The following is a 15,522-nucleotide window of genomic DNA, read 5'->3' on the forward strand; positions in this document are numbered from 1 at the left end:
CCCAAACACCGCGATTTCTCGAGTGACTTGCCTAAGATCCAGGACAAAGCAGCGCCTCTGCCTTTGCAATAGGAAGGGGGCGCGAGGATGCAGTTCCCTCCTCTCCCCGGAGGGGGCAACGGTGAGCATCTCTGTCCTGGACTGGCTCGTACATTACCCAATGCCTCTTCGCGCTTCTCCCATATGGTCTAGCGGTTAGGATTCCTGGTTTTCACCCAGGCGGCCCGGGTTCGACTCCCGGTATGGGAAGAGTGATCTTTTCCTGCCCCCGCTCTGCACCATTTACCTTTTTTCAGAGCATCTGCTACTAAATAACCCTTTAGGCCAGGCAAGAAGAGTCTTCCCAATGCCTGTTTAAAGCGAGTAAGGAAGGTGTCTGCACATGCGAAGCGCCTGAGAGTGAGAGGTTTGTGTGGCAGGTTATGCGGGGTTAAGCGCTGCAGCCCATGTGCATGGCACCCTCTTGTTTTGGAAGAGAAAAAGTGATCACAAACACACACAAATATATTCTTTCCCGAAGCAGAATAATATTACACTTGCTTATAGAAATCTTCCTAGGAAATGCTTTTGTTTCATTTTTCTTCCAAAAAAGAGAGAGAGAAGAAATAGTATCATCCTGGTGCAAAGTGTGACCTGCTCTCCCCTGTCTGACAAGATTCAGCCAAGGAGGCTTCTGTCAGTCGCCTCCCATATGGTCTAGCGGTTAGGATTCCTGGTTTTCACCCAGGCGGCCCGGGTTCGACTCCCGGTATGGGAAGCTCTAAATTTTAGTTTCTCTCTTCCACTTAACATCTTGTAATTCAGTCTCCCTCCGCTTTCCACTTGTCCCAATCAAATGCGCTTCAGGTCATGAAAACGCTCTTTATTTGCCGTTTTGAATGCGATGGGAAGCATGCGCGCCTTTTGCCGCTGGCCATCGCAGCAGCGCCACGAACTGGGGGAAAAGGAGGAGATCTGGGCGACTCCAGGGAACAAAAAGCGCACCTTCCCATACCGGGAGTCGAACCCGGGCCGCCTGGGTGAAAACCAGGAATCCTAACCGCTAGACCATATGGGACCCGCTGCTGCGCGCTCTTCCGCGCGGCTTCCTCAGGCGCCGAGAGCCGGGCGGGCGGCGCTGCGGGCCTCCAGAGAGAGGCTCGTGCCCGGCAGGCGCGCCTCCTGCCGCGCGGTTCCGCGTTCCCGCGGGGCTGCCGGCCAAGCGCGGCTGCCACGTCGGAGGGACCGGCCTGCTTTATGTACAGGATTTGTACGCCGCTTTGCGTGTTAGAGCAAAATAAAATAAAAGGAAGCGGTGCGTAATATTTCCTAATGAAATAAATAAGCAAAGCCGCTTGCTGCGCGCCTCGCGTGCACGCGCAGCCCCGGGAAGCGTCGCCATGGCAACGCGGGCCGGGAGGATGCTGGCGGGAGCCGGAAGTGCTCTCTCTCTCGGCCGCGTTTCCAAGGCGAGGATGCCCGTGACGGGCGGGGAGGGAGGCCAATGGGAGAGAGAGGCGGGCCTTGGCGGGAGCTGGTCCTGATGCTGCCGCCGCCGCCGCCGCCGCTCGGGGCTGCGGGGTGAGGGCAGGATGGAGGGGCGGGCGGGGAGGCTGGCGGGGGAAGGGGATGGAGGCCGGCAGGGCGGGCGGGCCTGCTGGGTGGGTCTCCCCAGGGGGTTGTCCGGGAATGGGGGCTGGTGGGGAGGGGGCCGTTGGAAGAATGGGGGAGCAGCAGTGGAGGCAGAGGGAGCAGCCATGGCCACAGGCAACCTGGGCCTCCGCTTGCCAGCCCACATGGGGAAACCAGAAAGAGCCATCTGGGGTGAGGGCCGCCTTTGCCACACACCTGCACCCAAGAGGAAATTCCCCTCAGCATGTTGCTGGGCAACGAGAGGGGGCAGGCTATCAGTAGTGACCCGCTGCCTGGTGGGCAAGTGTGCTGTCACAGACGGGTGGCAGAGAGCAATGGAGAGAGGAGGCCAAGTGGATGCAGGAATAATGGCTGCACAAGACCTGGAGACCAGGGAAATGTTTGGGGCAGAAGAAGGTTCCTTGGACCAGGGACAAGGGCAGGGTGTTGCAAAATGTACTGGTGTGTAGATTTTGAGGGAGGGCCGATTGTGGATGTCCGTCTGGGGGAAATGGCAGGGACGCCAAGGAAAGGTACAGCCTTTTGTGGGTTGTGGGACCAACAGAGAGGGTGCGGTTCTTTTGGTGGCATGGCAGCTGTAGAACAGTTGGTAGGGGGCAACTAGCACTTCTTGAAGCTTATGAGAAGAAAAAAGGATTCATCCCTCTCCACCCCTCCCCCTCCCCCTCTGCTTTCCCACAGAGACAGTGGGGACCATGGGGCTGGTGGCTTGCAAAGGGCACTAGCCTCTGCCTGTGAAGAGGCCTCAACTCTGTGACCCCCTCCCCCCCACCATCATGGAGCCCCTGAAGGAGAGGGCTGGGTGGTGCGCAGGGTACCGGGGGGAGGAGGCTGTCGCTGAAATGAGACCCTTGCTGCAAGAGGACATCGGCCAGGTGAGTGCCACCAAGACCACCCATTGGGATGCCTGATCTTTTCTACCTGCCCCCCTGTATCCCTCTTTGGAGTTGCAGAGCCCTAATAAGCCCAGCGCCAGACTTGATCCAATAGCAAGGCTCTTCTTGTGTATGGAAACTCACAATAAGTGCCGGAGAACGATAGCCAAAACACTGTGAATTCTGGCAACAGCAACAATTCACATGAGAATATTTCCTTCTGCATTGGCTGAGGATTGGCCACCCTTACGCCCAGTTCCATTTCCCCTCTTTCTGCTGATCCTCCAGCAGCAGCAGTAACTGGAAGATCAGACCAGCACCCATCAGATTTCCAACAATGGGTGACCCTATGCCTCGCCAGCTATATTGGCAGGACCTCATTCTGCTGTGTGTGGTTTCTTTCAGGACGGCATTGCGATGGGGGTTGAGCCTACAGGCTGGGGGACAGATGACCCAGACTTAGAGGAGAATGAGGTTGGCACAGATCCTGTTCGGGTCATGATGTTGCCACTTCAAGCCCAGCATGCCATGGAGAAGATGGAAGAATTTGTCTTGAAGGTGAGTGACATGTGGCTGGGAAGCGCCTGTGAGCAGTCCTGGCTCAAAACAAGCCTCCTTGGGCACTCCCTGTTTTTCTTGCTTCACTCTTCCTCAGTTTTGCCCTGAGGAACTGGACACCAGTTCTCCCCCTGGCTGTCCGGCCGTCCTCTCTTCTTCATTTTATGGGCTGCTACCCAATCAGTGCTAAGGCAAACCGGGCATGTCACAAAAGTGCCCACGGGTCTGATATTATGACTTCAGCTACTGCCCATTGGCCTCCTCCCCAGCTTCGCAAGGCACAGGGAAGCTCAACAGTCACACAACCCTGGAGAAGAGGGGGAGATGGAGTAGTGTAGTCGTGGGCAAGAGGCTCTCCTCTCTGCCATGACACCCTGCTCTGAGCCAGCTCTCAGGGCCAAGCCCAACGGGGCATAGTATCTGGAAGCCAGCGAAGAGAAAGCAGCCCAGTGGTGCTTCCTCTCTCCTGATGGGGTCCCCTGGAGGCCCTCGACTGAGGGAGGCCATGGGCAAGGGAGAGAAGGCCACACAAAGTGCAAAAAGGGCTGGCCTGAGGGGTCAGGAAACAGAAAAGGAGGAGGAGGACTGCTGCTGGGTTCAGGCAAGTGACAACTAACAGGGTGGGGCTTTGAGGGCCTGTGGCAACCCCACTGGTTGGTGGACCTCTGAATTAATTGCATGGCTTCACCAACCACTGCATTTATTTATATATTTTAAGATGTTTATATACCTTGGCAAAAAACCAACCAAAACCCACAATAAACAAACAACCGTGGCATTTATATTAGCACATTTCAAATGTTCAAAGCTTTACCATAGCCCTGTAAGGTAGGCCAGCATCATTATTGCCCCACATTGCAAATGGCAGGCTGAGAGAATTGGCAGCACTGCTAAGGCCTACTGAGTGTGTTTATGGTGAAGTGCCAAAGCAGACAAGATGAAGCAAGATCCTTATTTGTATATTCACCTGTCTGCCACACTCATGTGTAATGAATTTGGAGGTCTGGCTTGTTTATTTATTTTACACCAAAAGGTGGCATGAGAATGATGGGAACGGGGACACCCACAGACTGCCACCTTATCCTCTGCCACGGTCTCCTGGGCTGCTTCACCTTCAGTGTCTGTCAGGCTGGGAGAAAAGTGCCTGGGCTAATGGAGGTGGGAGCACCCCGTACTATGCCCCAAACATGCTCCTCCCCACACCTTATACTTAGTGGGTCAGATGCATGGAAGCCCAGGTCGCCTCTGCTGTGGCCCTGAGGTGAGGATGCTTGAACCAGGCTGCAGACTAATACCCACTGACCTGGGAGTAAGCCCCATTGAACTCAGTGGGACTCTGAAAAGGTATTTATGGGATTGCCTTTGTTGCCAGAGTGTTGAGCGGGGAGGGAACTGCGTTCTGTTCCCCCTTCAGCCGTGAAGCTGAATCCACAGAGAACTCTTGGCTTTGCTTCACCAAAGCAGCCCTGGAGGTTGTTGTTTTCTTTACAGAATATTCTCAGCACTCTCAAAAGCCACATCTTCTGTGTTCCTTATGAAATGCAATGACACTTTAAAACTTCCTTATGCTTGCTGTAAAAAAATTCTCTTTAGAGCAGTGTCCCCACCCCCATTTTTTAAAAAATAAATGAAGCATACAGAATCAGCACACATGTACATACTTTTGATACTGGGGAAACAGTTTGATTTTAGTTTACTTTTTTGAATTATGGAGACACAGTTCACTCTTACAAAAGATGAATACCATATTATTCTAGTTCAGCTCCTAGTATAATCAACAGGCAAGATCCTTTCCTGTGCCTTAGCCTCAGGCTGCACTCACATACTGCTCACACTGCACCCAGTGTGCTCCCACCACGGGTAGCAGACGTGGGGCACACACATTAACCACAATCCATGCCTATCCTTTATCTACTGCATGCTGTAATTTAAAAAAAATGAAGTTCTATGTTTCAGTGTGTTTTTCCTCAAAACAGCTCCGACTGAAGTTCAAAAAGAGAACGGCCTAGCTGCGTTTTAAGCCAGTAATGTCTACACAGCCTCCGTCTTTTCTCCCGTTGTAGGTCTGGGAGGGCCGCTGGTGTGTCATGCCTTATGATGTGCTGCCTGACTGGCTGAAGGACAATGACTTCCTCCTCCATGGGCACCGGCCGCCCATGCCCTCCTTCCGTGCTTGTTTCCGAAGCATCTTCCGCCTCCACACGGAGACAGGCAACATCTGGACACATCTGCTTGGTCAGTCATGGGGCTCTGCTCCGCACAGCAAGAACCTGGTGTGGTGGGGGAAGAGGAAGGGGGCAATCTGGATTAGCTCCCTTCTTCTTCTGTGTCTCACATCATAGCAAACTATTTCAGCTTCAGAATATAGCTACCATCTTCTTTGTTAATATTTTTTAAAAATCAGCATAAAAGACACTTAACAGGCAACACAAATATGGTTCACTGACGGTGTTTCCTGACAGTCTGCATTCTAATCACTATGTTAGTGAGCTTCACTTTTCATATACAGTGGTACCTCAGTTTTTGAATGTAATCCGTTCCGGAAGACTGTTCATATTCTGAAACATTTGAAAACTGAAAACTCAATAGCCAACAGCTAGGCCTCAGGATCTTGCGCTCAGCGGAAGCTGCGTGGCATGTTCGACTTTTGAGGCATGTTTGAAAACTGAAGCACTTACTTCTGGGTTTACGGCCTTCGAAAACCGAAATGTTCGTCAATGGAGATGTTTGAAAACCAAGGTACCACTGTATTAGTAAGCTTCAATGTTTATTGTGCAAGTACTCAGGGCAGAACATTAGACTTGATGTTTGCTTGTTTATTTTGCATATGCACCTCTCTTGTGCTGCAGGGAAACTGTGTGTGAGAGAGAGATAAGGGGGGATGGGACACAGGTTCAGGTTTTTCCAGTTGACACCCCTGACTTCATGGGGAAGTGACCACAGACCGCCAAGCCCAGAGACGGCCCCCTCCAGGTCTCTATTTGTGCAGGGCTGCTGGTGACCTCTGCCTGCTTCTGGCAGAGCAGAGTCATTTCCTCCAAATTCCTGAGAGGACCACCCTTTCAGTGTGGTTGGGGTATGTGGAGACACCTAGAAAGAGATGTGGGCAGCTTTCTTCTCTTCCTCTCCCAGGGTTCCTCTTCTTCTTGGTCTTGGGCATTGGATACATGATCAGCCCCAACATGAAGTACGTTGCCCCCATCCAGGAGCGTGTTGTCTTTGGAATGTTCTTCTTGGGAGCCATCCTTTGCCTCTGCTTCTCCTGGCTGTTCCACACGGTCTACTGCCACTCAGAGGAGGTTTCCCGCACCTTCTCCAAGTAAGTCTACCGCCTGCCTGCTTCATCTGCCCCTCCAGGTCTTCTGGGACACATGGGAAGTGGGAGACGGTGAGGAGCAAGAGTATCTTCCGTGGCACCGAAGCTCTCAAGAGACACAAGTGCTTGGAGCATCAGTGGGGAGCTCTTCTCTGGCTGGCAATAGATGCATGGATGGTTTTAAGAGAGTCAAAGTCCTTGTGTTAGGGTGGCCATGTGTCCTACTTTACAGAGGACTGTCCTCTATTTCTGAAGGGCTGTCAGGGGCCATCACTTTATCTGAAGGTATCCTCTATGGGAGGGCTGCTCAGGCCATGTGTGGTTTAAATATAGAGGGAGGGGGCCCTTGAAGTTGCCTCTCAGCCAGTGTGGATTTGATTTAAATCATTAGGCAGTAAGACTTGATTTAAATTATTTTTTTACAGAAAGACTCATTCTTACTGGTTTAATCTTAATATTTACAACCAGATGAAGGCTTCATTTTTGGAATAATAAATGTTCAGAGTAGTTTTTACAGTTATATCAAAAAATACTGATTTGGTTATACTATTAGAAATACATAGATAGATAATTATAAAATTATTGTGAGGTTTAATAAGTTAACTGTTTCTATTTGGACAACTTTTCTGCTGTACTTGATTGGAAGGAGAAAAATAATAATTTTCTTAATAACAATTTAAACAATTTATTTAACTAAAACAATAACATTATAGCATATGTATCCATAACTGATGTATCTGTAACTCCATAACTGAGTTTTAGCACACATGAAAAACTTAAAACAAATCCTTATTTCCTAATGAATAGCCTTTGGACTATCATGTAACTTAAATAGAAAACTATATTTAGAAAGATTTTTTCCTCCAAAAGCATTTTATTTTAAAAATCCAATTTAAATTTTAAAAAATCCAATTTAAATAATAAAACCCGATTTTTAATTTTAAAAAAATCATTGATTTTTATCCGCCCTGCCCTCAACAGTTAGCAGCACCTGCTCAGAAGACAGAGCCAGCTGGCAAGCTGTCCAAGTCTTCCCTACTAGGGTGAGGTGGTGTTCATTTCCATTTAATTACTGTAATTATTTCTTAATTTGCAGCTGTGCGTATAAGTTACCATGTGCAAATTTTATGCAGATTGGTGCCCTCCTTTTTGCCCTGTTTTGTGCTGATGTGTCGCTCTGTCCTTCTGTGCTGCCATAATGCCAAGCATTGAGAGCCAGTGTGGTGTTGTGGTTAAGAGCGGTGGACTCGTAATCTGGGGAACCGGGTTTGCGTCTCCGCTCCTCCACATGCAGCTGCTGGGTGACCTTGGGCCAGTCACACTTCTCTGAAGTCTCTCAGCCCCACTCACCTCACAGAGTGTTTGTTGTGGGGGAGGAAGGGAAAGGAGATTGTTAGCCGCTTTGAGACTCCTTAGGGTACTGATAATGTGGGATATCAAATCCAAACTTTTCTTCAAACTCTTCTAGCATACAGTCCCTGTGCCTCAATGGGGTCTACCCTGGGCTCCCCTTTTAAAGAAATTTCTAGCATGTCTATCAGCATCAGCTGGCTAGGTCTGGGAGCCCCCTTTAAATTTCCCACAATGCCCCCCAACTCAGTGCTGCCTGGGGCAGCATGAGAAATTCAAGCATCTCCCACATTGGCCTCAGCAGCACATGCCACGTGAGGGGCATCATGGGAAATTCAAGCAGCCTCCTGGTGCTGGGGGAGGGCTGCCTGCTCTGTCTGTCTACTGGCAAGCCCACCCTGCTTTCTGTTGTGCAGACTGGATTACTCTGGAATCGCCCTGCTCACCATGGGCAGTTTTGTTCCCTGGCTCTATTACTCCTTTTACTGCTCACCTCAACCCCAACTCATCTACCTCGTCATCATTTGTGTCCTGGGCGTCACGGCCATCATGGTGTCGCAGTGGGACCACTTTGCCACCCCACAGTACCGGGCCGTCCGAGCAGGTAATCATGCACAATTGTCGATTTGGCATTGCTTGTGATGGATCGGGCCCCATTGGAGGATTTCCTTAGAACAGACCCATGTAGTTAGAAAGCCGTAGGCTCTGAAAGTGCCAGAACACAGCTGGACCCTCAGAATGGATCTCATTCTGATAAATGCATTTCCCAGTTGAGATATAGTACTTCTACACCAGGAATCACTTTGGAAATAAAGCTCGGTTAAAATAGTTCTGTTTACTAGCAAAATACAAATTTTTACAGAGCAAAAGCTTAACTTGAGGGTAGTGCAAAAATACAACCAGGATGATCCAGGGTCTGGAAACCAAGCCTTCTGATGAGTGGTTGAAGGAGCTGGGTATCTTTAGCCTGGAAATGAGACTGTGAGGAGATAGGGTAGCCATCTTCCAATATCTCTAGGGCTGCCCCATGGAAGAGGGACTAAGCTCGTTTTCTCCTGCTCTGGAGGGGAGGACCTGAACCAGTGGCTTCAAGCTCCAAGAAAGGAGATTTGGACTAAACATCAGGAAGAACTTTCTGACAGTCAGAGCTATTTGATGGTGGAATGGCCTCCCTTGGAAGGTGGTGGACTCTCTTTCCTTGGAGGTTTTTAAGCAGAGGTTGGATGGCCATCTGTCATGGATGCTTTAGCTGAGATTCAGCACTAGATGACCCTTGGGGTCCCTTCTGAGTCTAGAAGTCTATGATTCTGTGACATGGCCAAAGTGTGCAGTAACACGTTGTTAAAGGCATTTTTCCCACTTGGAAGCTAGTAACAGGATTAGTACATAACAATGTGTGGAATTAGCGTAGCATAATGGCAAAAGGTTTAGTGGGAGAGCCAGACTTTAGTTCAAGTCTCATCCTATGTCTATAGATGAGGGTTAGCCAATCTAGCACCTCTATATATTGTTGGACTCCAACTCTCTTCAACCCTGACCACTGGTCATGCTGGCTGGGAATGATGGGATCTGGAGTCTAGCAATCTGAATTCCATGGAATATTTTAATACCTATTTTTAATACTATCCTGTTTTATTTTATATTGTTGTAAAATGCTTAGAGATTTCATTTACAGTGAAATGGCATACAAATTTTAATAAATAAATTAAATAAAAATACAATTAAAAAGCATACAGCATCTAGCACAGTACAATACAATTGTTACCACAGACAGAAAATCATTGAGGGGTCTGTCAAGACCCCTAGCAATTTTCAAATGGTCCTGGTGCAGGAGCAGGGAGTCTGGGAACCATTGGTCTAGATAATTCGGCTTCTTTGTACATGCTTTAAACTTTGTACATACATTAAACTTTAGTTCCAGGATTGAGACCAGATAAGGCCTTCTTTCTATTAATCCCTGAGAGGAGCTCTTCCACACAGTGACCTTTCTTATTTCTTGGACAGGGGTGTTCCTGGGCCTGGGGCTGAGTGGCTTGGTGCCCACACTCCACTTCATGATTGCTGAAGGATTCATCAAGGCCACGACTGTGGGGCAGATCGGCTGGCTCTTCCTCATGGCAATCCTCTACATCCTGGGCGTGGGCCTGTACGCTGCCCGAATCCCCGAACGCTTCTTCCCGGGCAAGTGTGACATATGGGTACGTGTTGTGTGGGAGGAACTGGCCTTTGGGGTGTCTAAGGGCAAGATAAAAACTGTGAGTCTGAATTCCCTGCATCTTCATGTCAGGTTTGGAATATCTCCTTCCTCAAGGGACAGTAAAGCTCAGAGTTGGAAGACACACTTGGCCACAGGATGTCAAAAGAATCAGGGGATGCAGAAGCCCTTTTTCTGCCCAAGACCCAAGAGAATAATAATAATTTTTTATTTATATCCCGCCCTCCCCAGCCAAGGCCGGGCTCAGGGTGGCTAACAAGCAATAATAAAAATAAGTTCAATAAATACAACTTAAAAACAAAATTAAAATACATTAAAATATTGAAACATTAAAATATTAAAATGTAGCCTCATCGCAGGAGGAGAAGGAAAAGAAAAAAGAAAGAGAGAGGGAGGGAATCAAATTGGCTCTAAGCCAAAGGCCAGGTGGAACCACTCTGTCTTACAGGCCCTGCGGAAAGAAATCAGATCCTGCAGGGCCCTGGTCTCATGAGGCAGAGCGTTCCACCAAGCCGGAGCCAGAGTTGAAAAGGCCCTGGCTCTGGCTGAAGCCAATCTAACTTCCTTAGGGCCCGGGACCACTAGGGTGTTGCTATTTATGGACCTTGAGGCTCTCCGTGGGGCATACCGGGAGAGGCGGTCCCGTAGGTACGAGGGTCCTAGGCCGTGAAGGGCTTTAAAGGTCAAAAGCAGCACCTTAAATCTGACCCTGTACTCCACCGGGAGCCAGTGCAGCTGGAACAGCACTGGGTTGAATATGCTCCCATGGCAGAGACCCCGTGATGAGCCTCACTGCAGAATTCTGCACCCGCTGGAGTTTCTGGGACAGCTTCAAGGGCAGCCCCGCGTAGAGTGAATTACAGTAGTCAAGCCTGGAGGTGACCGTCACATGGATCACTGTGGCCAGGTCAGGGCGGGAAAGGTAAGGGACCAACTGCTTGATGCGGTGAAGGTGGAAAAATGTCACCTTGGCTGTTGCTGTAACCTGCGCCTCCATGGAAAGGGAGGCGTCAAGGATTACACCCAAACTCTTAACGGAAGGCAATGGCACTAACTGGGCCCCCGCAAGAGAAGGGAGTTGGTCCCTCTTCCCCATGCCATCCCGACCCAGCCATAGCACCGCTGTCTTCGAAGGATTTAGTTTCAATCGGCTCCCACAAAACCATCCAGCCGCAGCTTCCAAGCATCTGGTCAGTGTGTTCGGGGCCAAGTCGGTGTGGCCATCCATCAGCAGATAGAGCTGAGTGTCATCAGCATATTGGTGACAGCCCAGCCCAAAGCTCCAGACAATCTGGGCAAGGGGGCGCAAAAAGATGTTAAAAAGCATCGGGCAGAGGATTGCGCCCTGCGGCACTCCACACACCAAGGAGTGGCGCAATGACATTTCCCTCCCTAGTGCCACCCTCTGACCCAACCAGAGATAAAAGAGCACAGCCATTTACGGGCTATGCCCTGTATCCCCATGTCAGTGAGGCGGTGGTCCAGAAGATCATGATCGACCATGTCAAAGGCTGCTGACAAATCTAAAAGGATCAGCAGTCCTGACCCGCCTCGATCCAGTTGTCTACGGAGATCATCTGTTAGGGCAACCAGAGCTGTCTCGGTCCCGAAACCAGGACGGAAACCGGACTGAAATGGATCTAAAGCCGATATTTCCTCCAGAAACCTACCAAGCTGTTCAGCAACCGCTCTCTCAATTACCTTACCCAGATATGGAAGATTTGAAACTGGGCAGTAATTGGATAGGTCTAAAGGATCTAGTGAAGTTTTCTTTAAAAGCGGACACACCACTGCTTCCTTCAATTCCCCTGGGAATGTCCCCGTGCTAAGGGACAAATTGAGAATTTCAACCAGGGGGGGCCGCGCGACATCTGGACACGCCCTAATCAGCCAAGACTGGCACGGATCAAGGAGGCAGGTGGTGGGCCTACCAGCTTAGAGGAATCTATCCATATCAGGAGGGAGTATCCGATCGAAATGGTCCAACACTGGACCTGAAGTCAGTCGAGGGGCCTCCAGTTCAGTCACTGTATCTAAACTGGCAGGGAGGTCACAGCAGAGCAACAGGACTTTCTCCGCAAAAAAGCTCATGAATGCCTCACAGCTGTGGGTCGAATTTGTGCTTAAATTTGGCTGTCCTCCTAAGGACGTTATTGACTTAATTATTCTAAAAAGTTGTTCCGGGCGAGAGCTAGCGGATGCAATGGTAGCTGCAAAGTAAGATTTCTTAGCAGCTTTCATAGCCATCTCATAGGCTTTCATAAGCGTCCTCTAAGATGTTCTTGAGGCTCCGTCACGAGTCCATCGCCATACTCGCTCTAGCCGTCTGAGATCCCCTTCATTTTCCGGAGCTCCTCAGTAAACCAAGGAGCCCGGTTTCGACGGGGTCACAGAGGGCTCTTAGGCGCAATCTCATCGATGGCTGCCAAGAGCTGGTTATTCCAGTCCTCGACAAGGTCATCTAATGAGTCGCCAGGAGGAGCAGGGTCCCGCAAGGCCTGACGGAATCTATCAGGATCCATCAGCCTTCGCGGGTGAGCCCAAATAGGCTCGCCACCCGAGCAGGGGAGGAGCGGGAAGTCAATCTTGGCTTTCAGAGTGTAGTGATCAGACCATGGCACTTCCACAGGGGGGAGCATGATCGCATCTATGCCAGCCCCAAAGATCAGATCCATCATGTGGCCTGCTTGATTAGTGGGGCCCAAAACAAACTGGGAGAGCCCTAGTGTTGCCATGGAAGTCACTAGGTCCAGAGCCTGTGAAGAGGGAGCGGCATCGGCATGGACGTTGAAATCTCCCAAAACCAGTAGGCTTGGGAACCCCAAGGCCCAGCCCACCGCCACCTCCAGCAGGTCTGACAGGGTCTGAAGAATCAGATTTAGCAACACTGGCACAAGGAAGCCCCACCATTTTTGTGATATTAATGCTTGAATTTGTTTAAGCTTCCTCTAAACCAAGAATGGGGAACCAGAGGTTGTTGGATTCCAGATCCCACTAGAATCATAGAATCATAGAGTTGGAAGAGACCACAAGGGCCATCGAGTCCAACCCCCTGCCAAGCAGGAAACACCATCAGAGCACTCCTGACATATGGTTGTCAAGCCTCTGCTTAAAGACCTCCAAAGTAGGAGACTCCACCACACTCCTTGGCAGCAAATTCCACTGTCGAACAGCTCTTACTGTCAGGAAGTTCTTCCTAATGTTTAGGTGGAATCTTCTTTCTTGTAGTTTGGATCCATTGCTCCGTGTCCGCTTCTCTGGAGCAGCAGAAAACAACCTTTCTCCCTCCTCTATGTGACATCCTTTTATATATTTGAACATGGCTATCATATCCCCCCTTAACCTCCTCTTCTCCAGGCTAAACATGTCCAGCTCCTCCAGGCTAAACATGCACTAGCTCCAGACAGCACAGCCAAGGGTCAGGGGCTGATGGGAGCTGTAGTCCAGCAACATCTGGGGGGTCATGAAGGCCCCATCCCTGATCTAAAATACAATGCAATACAAAATGAGACAATGCAATCGTTATACAGTGGTACCTTGGGTTACAGACGCTTCAGGTTACAGACACTTCAGGTTACAGACTCCGCAAACCCAGAAATAGTACCTTGGGTTAAGAACTTTGCTTCAGGATGAGAACAGAAATTGCACGACTGCGGCGGCAGCAGGAGGCCCCATTAGCTAAAGTGGTACCTCAGGTTAAGAACAGTTTCAGGTTAAGAACGGACCTCCAGAACAAATTAAGTTCTTAACCAAGAGTTACCACTGTACCTGAAAAACCTGGCCTGGTTGAGAAATAGCTAAGTGCCCATTGGAGTTGCTTCTTTCTGTCTCTCTGGGCAGAAATCTTGCACTTTTGACACCTTCACAACAGTCAGATGTTCAACTGGTCTGGCTTTTCTCCCAGCATGGAAAAGCATTGATGCAGTAAGCTTCACTTTAGACATTTCTGTCTGTTGTGGAGCTGTAAAATGCAAAGCAAATTGGCCAGAATGAAGGAAGCAATTGTAGTGGCATTGCAGCTTTAGATGGTGCCTCAGCAACGCCTACTTCTGAGTAAACATAACTCACACAGTTTAATGAAGAATACAAGTAGCTTAGGCAGGCTGTATTCTACAAGTGTGTTGGGTACCTTTTAAAATTAAGCACTAAACTGGGAAGCGAAGCATTCCTGGCTTCTCTGGGCCATTGTTTCCCTCCAGGTTTTTTGTTTAAACCCGTTGGTTTCCCGATGGGGGAACGGGAACCTGTGTCCCTCCAAATGTCATTAACCTCTGACCCCCCTTGGTCCCAGCCAGCAGGAGCAGTTGTTGAAGATGATGGGCTTGTAGTGCAGGTTCCCCATCGCTGGTTCACAGGGGTTGGGGGGAAGCAACTCTCCAGCCGGCAAGCCTCACGTGGAGAGAGCCCATGCCATCAGAAATCCTGGGTTCAGCTTCTTTCTCTCTTTCTCTCTCTCTCTCTCTCTCTCCCCTCCCGCTCCCTCTTCTTCCTGCTCCAGTTCCACTCCCACCAAATCTTCCATGTGCTGGTGGTGGCGGCTGCTTGTGTCCATCTCCACGGGGTCTCCCAGCTGCAAGCGTTCCGCTCTTCCTTGGGGGGCACCTGCACCGAGAACACTGTGCTGTGATAGCCTTCCTAGAGCAGACTGACCACCTCTCCTGGACAAGGGCAGCCCTTCACACTGCACTCCGTATGGACCAAGAGGACAGGGCCTCCCCCCCCCTATTAAGGGCACTGCACCTGTTTGAGGAGGGGACTGTTCCTCCCTTCTCCTTCCTTCCTTTGAAGAAAATTGCTGTGTCTCAGATCTTTTTATTCTTGGGGGCAGGGGCTTCCTTTTCTCGACATCAGGGCAGCTCTCTCGTGTGTGCACACACATGCACAAAATGCCAGAAGGTATTTAAATTAGGATGAGGAACCAAAGCAATGGAACAGGACTAAAAAAAGTCCCTGGAAACAGCTTAGGACTCCCCTAGCCAACCCCGAAGTTTCTGAGAGTGGGATGGGTTCAGGGGGCCTCTGTGTGGGCCAAGGGGATGCTGATGTTATGGTATGAAGGTCCAAGGATGGGTCTGACAAGGCCTTAGTGTGTGCGTCTGTGTGTTCAATCAGTATTTATGAGGGATTTGTTTTAAACTGGCCACTAAGGGAGCATGCACTCTGCTCAAAAGCACAGCAACCCCTTTTCTTGCTCAAACTGAACTCTGATCTCTTTGGTCAGGCAGGACTTCTGGCTTCCACACCCAGCCCTCCCAAGGAAAGATATGGATTGGTTTCTGAGAAGCCCTCTAGGTAAAGGCCGGGGGCATCTTAGGGTCTTGGGTCAAAGGCCAATGGGGAAGAGCCTTCGCCAGGCTGAAATCAGTGCACAGCAGACTTGCATAGTTGTCATCCTGGCAAGGGAAATAATCAGGGTGGGGATGGATGCAGCTGTGGGCCCCCAAGTCGTCCCTCCTTATTCTGGGGAGTGGGGTGCCTAAATGTGCTACGGGGCAGGCAGGAGCCAGGATTCCTGGGCTCTGCAACCTGCTAGAAAAGATGTATGGTAAACACTTTTTTGGGTGGGGGCAGGGGAG

General features: G+C 50.0%; 1 protein-coding gene across 6 annotated transcripts; it reads left to right on the plus strand.

Moving 5' to 3' along the window:
* Window positions 1–1,411: 1,411 nt before the first annotated feature.
* On the plus strand, window positions 1,412–14,751 carry LOC308577319 (adiponectin receptor protein 1-like). 6 transcript variants are annotated; one of them, XM_081177415.1, is made up of 8 exons: window positions 1,801–2,055; window positions 2,314–2,507; window positions 2,913–3,065; window positions 5,129–5,300; window positions 6,198–6,384; window positions 8,148–8,335; window positions 9,736–9,929; window positions 14,445–14,751. In XM_081177415.1, exons 2-8 carry the CDS (start codon window positions 2,409–2,411, stop codon window positions 14,571–14,573), a joined length of 1,122 nt encoding a protein of 373 aa, XP_081033541.1. In that variant the 5' UTR covers window positions 1,801–2,055; window positions 2,314–2,408; the 3' UTR covers window positions 14,574–14,751. The 6 variants fall into 6 exon arrangements, with proteins under 6 accessions (XP_081033539.1, XP_081033540.1, XP_081033538.1 ...); XM_081177413.1 differs by lacking the exons at window positions 1,801–2,055; window positions 14,445–14,751 and adding an exon at window positions 1,412–1,560 and having other exon boundaries at window positions 9,736–10,217; XM_081177414.1 differs by lacking the exons at window positions 1,801–2,055; window positions 14,445–14,751 and adding an exon at window positions 1,579–1,640 and having other exon boundaries at window positions 9,736–10,217.
* Window positions 14,752–15,522: the final 771 nt, after the last annotated feature.

The sequence above is a fragment of the Podarcis bocagei genome (assembly GCF_964188305.1).
Source record: "Podarcis bocagei genome assembly, chromosome: 17".
Taxonomy (NCBI): Eukaryota; Metazoa; Chordata; class Lepidosauria; order Squamata; family Lacertidae; genus Podarcis; species Podarcis bocagei.

Coding starts and splice junctions, on each gene's coding strand:
- LOC308577319 (XM_081177413.1), top strand. CDS start 2,409: ATGGAGCCCCTGAAGGAGAGGGCTGGGTGGTGCGCAGGGTACCGGGGG. Junction 5,301..6,197: donor CATCTGGACACATCTGCTTG/GTCAGTCATGGG, acceptor TTCCTCTCCCAG/GGTTCCTCTTCTTCTTGGTC. Junction 6,385..8,147: donor GTTTCCCGCACCTTCTCCAA/GTAAGTCTACCG, acceptor TCTGTTGTGCAG/ACTGGATTACTCTGGAATCG.